Source organism: Gorilla gorilla, chromosome 10 (genome assembly GCF_029281585.2).
Source record: "Gorilla gorilla gorilla isolate KB3781 chromosome 10, NHGRI_mGorGor1-v2.1_pri, whole genome shotgun sequence".
Taxonomy (NCBI): domain Eukaryota; kingdom Metazoa; phylum Chordata; class Mammalia; order Primates; family Hominidae; genus Gorilla; species Gorilla gorilla.
The window spans coordinates 45,050,713-45,058,033 of NC_073234.2; the positions used below are offsets into that span (position 1 = coordinate 45,050,713).

The 7,321-nt window shown below is 49.2% G+C and overlaps 1 protein-coding gene across 1 annotated transcript; it reads left to right on the forward strand.

Annotated features, from left to right (window-relative positions):
* Positions 1-183: 183 nt before the first annotated feature.
* On the forward strand, positions 184-5,810 carry CNPY2 (canopy FGF signaling regulator 2). The gene is made up of 6 exons (XM_019038211.4): positions 184-424; positions 1,004-1,116; positions 1,280-1,395; positions 4,824-5,027; positions 5,184-5,280; positions 5,643-5,810. Exons 2-6 carry the CDS (start codon positions 1,029-1,031, stop codon positions 5,684-5,686), a joined length of 549 nt encoding a protein of 182 aa, XP_018893756.1. The 5' UTR covers positions 184-424; positions 1,004-1,028; the 3' UTR covers positions 5,687-5,810.
* Positions 5,811-7,321: the final 1,511 nt, after the last annotated feature.

The window sequence follows — 7,321 nt, forward strand, 5'->3', positions numbered from 1 at the left end:
CAGCACGCCCGGACTCTGTCGTCGCTTAAGGCCACTCCTACGGCTGACTCCTGGTGGTCACGTGGATCTGTTCGCCACGCAAGTCTGGGTCCTTCGGCGATTGACCGGGGTCCTTGCTGTTCGGGAGCCTCTTTTAAGCTGCCTGTTCGCGCGAGAGTTTGGTGGGGCGGGTTTGGGGTCGGTGTCTGATTGGGGCTCGCACCGCAGCACGCTGGAGTCCCGCTTAGGTACCAGTTAGCGTCAGGGGAGCTAGGTCAGGCGGTCGCCGGGATACCCCGTGTGTGGCAGGCGGCGAAGCGCTCTGGAGAATCCCGGACAGCCCTGCTCCCTGCAGCCAGGTGTAGTTTCGGGAGCCACTGGGGCCAAAGTGAGAGTCCAGCGGTCTTCCAGCGCTTGGGCCACGGCGGCGGCCCTGGGAGCAGAGGTGGGACGGATGCGGGCGGCGAGGCGCTGGGCGCTGAGGGTTGGGGATGGACTGAAGCGAAAGCAATGGCGGAGTCCTTAGAAAGGGGGCTGGTGTCCGTACGGGTAATCACTTACGGGCTGGAGGTGGGGACGCAGGAATCTTCGGTGCAGGATCCAAATGGGCCCTAGTTATTGCTCTCCTCGCTGGCCTCCTGGCCTGACTGAGGGCTCCCTGCCGGCAGTTCCCTAGTGCCTGTAGTCCTCACGTAATCGCCAACTTACCTCCTGTAGCTGCCACAAAGCCCCGTGAACCCTAGGCATGCAGTGCTAAAGTACCAACACTTAGGGCCTCACCTATCCACGTAGAGTCTGGGGCTGAGCCGCAAGTCCTGAGCTCGCGCTCCCACCCACCACCCTGGGGGAATCAGAGCCCTCAAGCGCTGGAACAGAGAAGCCCCTTTGTGTCCCGGCCATTTCCTGGAAAGTAGAGCCAGAGTCACAATGAGGCCTTTGAAAGCCTTGGGGTGAGGATTGGGGGGGGTCAGGGAAAAATGGAGTCGGCTCCTCACACTTCTGTTTTATTCCCACTCAAACCCAGGTGGAGCGACCCCATTACGCTAAAGATGAAAGGCTGGGGTTGGCTGGCCCTGCTTCTGGGGGCCCTGCTGGGAACCGCCTGGGCTCGGAGGAGCCAGGATCTCCACTGTGGAGGTAAAGGCACAACGGGAAAAAGAAGTGGAGGAAGCAGAGCCTTGGGAGGGCATGAGATCCAAGGCCTGGGAGAAGGATGAATGGAAATCCTGGGTTGATCCCATTCTCCTCACACCCTACCCCCTACCCTGTCCCCTGCTCTCATTCTCTCCTCTTCCACCAGCATGCAGGGCTCTGGTGGATGAACTAGAATGGGAAATTGCCCAGGTGGACCCCAAGAAGACCATTCAGATGGGATCTTTCCGGATCAATCCAGATGGCAGCCAGTCAGTGGTGGAGGTAACTGTTACTGTTCCCCCAAACAAAGTAGCTCACTCTGGCTTTGGATGAAATTCGACTGCTTAAAAAGGACCTTGGTTTAATAGAAATGAAGAAAACAGACTCAGAAAAAAGATTTGGCTCTGTCTCATTTGGAAGAAGCTGCAGGCTTATTCCCCATGCACTTGCTTCCTGGCTGCAAACCTTAATACTTTGTTTCTGCTGTAGAATTTGTTAGCAAACAGGGAGTCCTGATCAGCACCCTTCTCCACATCCCCATGACTGGTTTTTAATGTAGCACTGTGGTATACATGCAAACATCCGTTCAAAATCTGAGTCGGAGCTAAAAATAAAAAATGAAAAAACAGAAATAAGAATAAAAGGTCTTATCCTCATAATTAGGAAATTTTAATCAAAAACAACACACATGTACACAAAGGTGTATCTAATAAGCAATATATAAGGCAATGTTAAGATTACAGTGCTAGCCTGGGCATCATGGCAAAACACCAACTCTACAAAAAAATGCAAAAGTTAGCAGTGCATGGTGGCATGTGCCTGTAGTGACAGCTACTTGGAAGGCTGAGGTGGGAGGATCACTTGAGCCCAGGAGGTCGAGGCTGCAGTAAGCCGTGATCATGCCACTGCACTCCAGCCTGGGAAACACAGCAAGACCATGTCTCAAAAAAAAACCAAAACCCAGCACTTTGGGAGGCCGAGGCAGGCGGATCACCTGAGGTTAGAAGTTCGAGACCAGCCTGGCCAACATGGTGAAACTCCGTCTCTACTAAAAATACAAAAAAGTAGCCACGCGTGGTGGCTCATGCCTATAGTCCCAGCTACTCAGGAGGCTGAGGCAGGAGAATCACTTGAACCCAGGAGGCAGAGGTTGCAGTAAGCCAAGATCGCACCACTGCACTCCAGTCTGGTTGACAAGAACAAAACTCTGTCTTGAAAAAAAAAAAAAGGCCGGGCGCGGTGGCTCATGCCCGTAATGCCAGCACTTTGGGAGACTGAGGTGGGCAGATCACAAGGTCAGGAGATCGAAACCATCCTGGCTAACACAGTGAAACCCCGTCTCTACTAAAAATACAAAAAATTAGCCGGGCGTGGTGGTGGGTGCCTGTAGTCCCAGCTACTCAGGAGGCTGAGACAAAAAGAATGGCGTGAACTCGGGAGGCAGAGCTTGCAGTGAGCTGAGATGGTGCCACTGCACTCTAGCCTGGGCGACACAGCGAGACTCCCTCTCAAAAAAAAAAAAAAAAAGAAAAAAGAAAAGAAAAAAGATTATGGTACTTTAATAGCTGTTGTTCACAGAGCCTACACTACGTCTTTAATACTGTGCTTACTGAGGATATTAGTCTCAATTTAAACAAAATTTTTTTTTTTTTTTTGAGATGGAGTTTAGGGCTTGTTGCCCAGGCGAGAGTGCAATGACGCAATCTCGGCTCACCGCAACCTCTGCCTCCCGGGTTCAAGCAGTTCTCCTGCCTCAGCCTCCCGAGTAGCTGGGATTACAGGCATGCACCACCACACCCGGCTAATTTTGTATTTTTAGTAGAGACAGGGTTTCTCCATGTTGGTCAGGATGGTCTCGAACTCCTGACCTCAAGTGAGCCACCCTCCTCGGCCTCTCAAAGTGCTGGGATTACAGGCGTGAGCCACCACGCCCGGCCAAAAATAAAATATTAATGAACACATGGACACAGGGAGGGGAACGTCACACATCAGGTCCTGTTGGAGTGTGGGGGGCTAGGGGAGGGATAGCATTAGGAGAAATACCTAATGTAGATGACAGGTTGATGGGTGTAGCAAACCATCATGGCACATGTATACCTATGCAACAAACCTGCACATTCTGCACATGTATCTCAGAACTTAAACTATAATTTAAAAAAAAATTATCTTCATCTATAGAAATTAGAAGTATAAGTTGATCAGGTTAATCCAAAAATTCTGTTTATAACTTGGAGCTAATGTTAACTGTCTTGTTTCTTAGAATTGTACAATGAGGTGCCGGGCACAGTGGCTCATGCCTGTAATCCCAGCACTTTGGGAGGCTGAGGCGGGTGGATTACCTGAAGTCGGGAGTTTGAGACCAGCCTGACCAACATGGAGAAACCCCATCTCTACTAAAAATACAAAATTAGCTGGGCGTGGTGGCACATGCCTGTAATCCCAACTACTCGGGAAGCTGAGACAGGAGAATCACTTGAACCCGGGAGGTGGAGGTTGTGGTGAGCCAAGATCGCGCCATTGCACTCCAGCCTGGGCAACAAGAGTGAAACTCCATCTCAAAAAAAAAAAAAGAAAAAAAAAAGAATTGTACAATGAGGTAAAATAAAATCATATAGTTGAAACTACTGTCAAGTACAGTGGCTCATACCTGTAATCCCAGCACTCTGGGAGGCCAAGGCAGGCAGATCACTTGAGCACAGGAGTTCGAGACCAGCCTGGGCAACATGGCAAGACCCCGTCTCTACAAAAAAAATACAAAAAAGTAGCTGGGTGTGGTGATGTGCACCTGTATGAGGCTGAGGTGGGAGGATCACCTAAGCCGGGGAGATCCAAGCTGTAGTGAGCCTCAGTCATCACACCACTGCACTCCAGCCTGGGCAACGGAGTGAGGCCTGTCTCAAAAAAAAGAAGTACTTTGAAACTATCAAGTAAACCATATTAATTTAAAACCAGGCTGGGCGCGGTGGCTCACGCCTGTAATCCCAACAGTCTGGGAGGCCAAGGTGGGCGGATCACTAGGTCAGGAGATCGAGACCATCCTGGCTAGCATGGTGAAACCCCATCTCTACTAAAAATACAAAAAATTAGCTGGGCGTGGTGGCAGGCGCCTGTAGTCCCAGCTACTCGGGAGGCTGAGGCAGGAGAATGGTGTGAACCCGGGAGGCGGAGCTTGCACTGAGCCAAGATAGTGCCACTGCAGTCCGGCCTGGGCGAAAGAGTGAGACTCCATCTCAAAAAAAAAAAAATAAATAAATAAAATAAAATAAATGAAAACCACACTAGGCCGGGCACAGTGGCTCACGTCTGTAATCCCAGCACTTTGGGATTCCGAGGCAGGCAGATCACCTGAGGTCTGGAGTTTGAGACCAGCCTGACCAACACAGAGAAACCCCATCTCTACTAAAAATACAAAAGTTAGCTGGGTGTGGTGGTGCATGCCTGTAGTCCCAGCTACTCAGGAGGCTGAGGCAGGAGAATCACTTGAACCCAGGAGGCAGAGGTTGCAATAAGCCGAGATGGCGCCAATGCACTCCAGCCTGGGCAACAAGAGCAAAACCCCGTCTCAAAAAACAAACAAAACTAATTAAAATCAATGAGGGAAAGCTTTTTAGAATAGGTTGTTGGAGCTAGATTTGGAAAGAAAAGTAAGGATATAAATTACTAATGTACAGAGGTAGAAGAGAGTGACCCAAGGCTGAGGACATTTCTAGGTGCCTTATGCCCGCTCAGAGGCCCACCTCACAGAGCTGCTGGAGGAGATATGTGACCGGATGAAGGAGTATGGGGAACAGATTGATCCCTCCACCCATCGCAAGAACTACGTACGTGTAGTGGGCCGGAATGGAGAATCCAGTGAACTGGACCTACAAGGCATCCGAATCGACTCAGATATCAGCGGCACCCTCAAGTTTGCGGTGAGCTATGGGAATCGGTAGCTGGTTCTTGGACATTAAGGGGTTGTTGGAGAACCAATTAGAAAGTTAGGCTGATATCCTTGTCCTCCTCTTTGGAAGTGAAGGCAAGAGGCCTCTTATTGCCCTGTGTCACCCATTTCTCCCTTGGGTTGGCAGTGTGAGAGCATTGTGGAGGAATACGAGGATGAACTCATTGAATTCTTTTCCCGAGAGGCTGACAATGTTAAAGACAAACTTTGCAGTAAGCGAACAGGTAAGCTGCCCCCACTTTATCTCCTGTTCTAGTAGCTCTGTGGAACCTGACATTCCCTAACTCATCCATACACCCCCATCCCAGAAACCTCTGCTATTAGGTCTAGAGCTGTCTTCCATTTCCCTTGGCTTAGGGACTTGGGGTGTTCCTCCACATTTTCTGTCAGCTTTCAGAATTTGTGTCCCCTTGACCCTGAGATACAGGTGAGAGGACAGTGGGGATGTTTTATCATTTATAAGCATATATTCTGCAGAATGGTGGTTGGTGTATGTTTGTGTCAGCTTGGTCTGGGAAATTTTCTTGATACTGGCATATATCAGTATGAGAATGGCATATTCCTTTAAATTATTTGCCATTTGCAGATCTTTGTGACCATGCCCTGCACATATCGCATGATGAGCTATGAACCACTGGAGCAGCCCACACTGGCTTGATGGATCACCCCCAGGAGGGGAAAATGGTGGCAATGCCTTTTATATATTATGTTTTTACTGAAATGAACTGAAAAAATATGAAACCAAAAGTACAAACTGTGTTGTCTTTTCATGCCTGGAATTGCCCTTACATTAAGCTTGAAGATAAGGAGTTATAGACAGGAAAGATAATGGAGGAGAAAGAAGAGTTTTGGGATTGATACAGGATAAAGGTAGGAGAGGCCTGAACTTCTACCTTCTGAGATTCCACTCCACTCATAAACTAGATAAGCTTTCAGTCAGTGCCCACTCAATACCACGTCTTTAGAGTCTAATTGTGGAGAATAGAGGAACCTCCATGAGGAAGCAGGGGAACATAGTGTATGGTAGTGTAGAATTCTAGAAATCCCTTGTGTTCATGGCTGTTGAAACATAAAGTAAGACAGGGCTTGGTCTTGAAGGAAATAACGGATATGCATTATTCTTCCTTCCCTGCCCATCCAGATGGAGGGACCAGCAAGAACAGAGACAGGAAGGGGAAAATGGATGTGACCAACTCAGCTGAAAAGTAAGGGCTTTATCAGATAGGGACAGACGAGGTAAGGAAGGTTGTTTAATGAGAGGCCTTGCTTGCCAGCCTAAGCTTTTAAATTTGATGCCAGTGGCAACAATAAAGTGTATGTTTCTTATCTCTATCACTAGCCATTGTCAATCTGGACTATAAGTCTGTCCACAATTCTGTGTGTAGAGATTCCAGACTGGGGCATAGGGATGAAAACCTAAAGGATACCTTCTTTTGGAAAATTCTTTTTTTCTTTTTTTTTTCTGAGATGGAGTCCCGCTCTGTCGCCTAGGCTGGAGTACAGTGGCGCGATCTCGGCTCACTGCAAGCTCTGCCTCCCAGGTTCACGCCATTATCCTGACTCAGCCTCCCGAGTAGCTGGGACTACAGGCGCCCACCACCACACCGGCTAATTTTTTTTTTTTTTTTCGTGAGACAGAGTCTCGCTCTATCGCCCAGGCTGGAGTACAGTGGCGCGATCTCGGCTTACTGCAAGCTTCGCCTCCTGGGTTCACACCATTCTCCTGCCTCAGCCTCCCGAGTAGCTGGGACTAAGGCACCCGCCACCACGCCCGGCTAATTTTTTGTATTTTTAGTAGAGATGGGGTTTCACCATGTTAGCCAGGATGGTCTTGATCTCCTGACTTCGTGATCCACCCGCCTTGGCCTCCCAGACTGCTGGGATTACAGGCGTGAGCCACCGCGCCCAGCCTGCACTGGCTAATTTTTTTGTATTTTTAGTAGAGGCGGGGTTTCACCGTGTTAGCCAGGATGATCTCGATCTCCTGACCTCATGATCCGCCCGCCTTGGCCTCCGCAAATTCTGGGATTACTGGTGTGAGCCACCGCGCCTGGCGGAAAATTCTTAAACACTCTGAGCTTGAGGTATGGTTGTCTCAGGGTTTCAAATGGAATATCTCCGGTCCCAAGAACACCTCAAGGAGAGAAGACCTGAATAAACATTTCAAAGGTTTTAAAAATTACATCATTTTAGAATCTAAAGGAACCTTAGAGGTCGTCTGGTTCACCTCTGCCCATTTTATTGATGAAGAAGCTGAGGCCCAGA

What these genes read in the sequence shown, in the direction of transcription:
- CNPY2 (XM_019038211.4), top strand. Translation starts at nt 1,029, where the DNA reads ATGAAAGGCTGGGGTTGGCTGGCCCTGCTTCTGGGGGCCCTGCTGGGA. An exon ending in CCAGGATCTCCACTGTGGAG is followed by an intron (nt 1,117 to 1,279) that starts GTAAAGGCACAA and finishes CTCTTCCACCAG; the next exon opens with CATGCAGGGCTCTGGTGGAT. An exon ending in ACTTTGCAGTAAGCGAACAG is followed by an intron (nt 5,281 to 5,642) that starts GTAAGCTGCCCC and finishes TGCCATTTGCAG; the next exon opens with ATCTTTGTGACCATGCCCTG.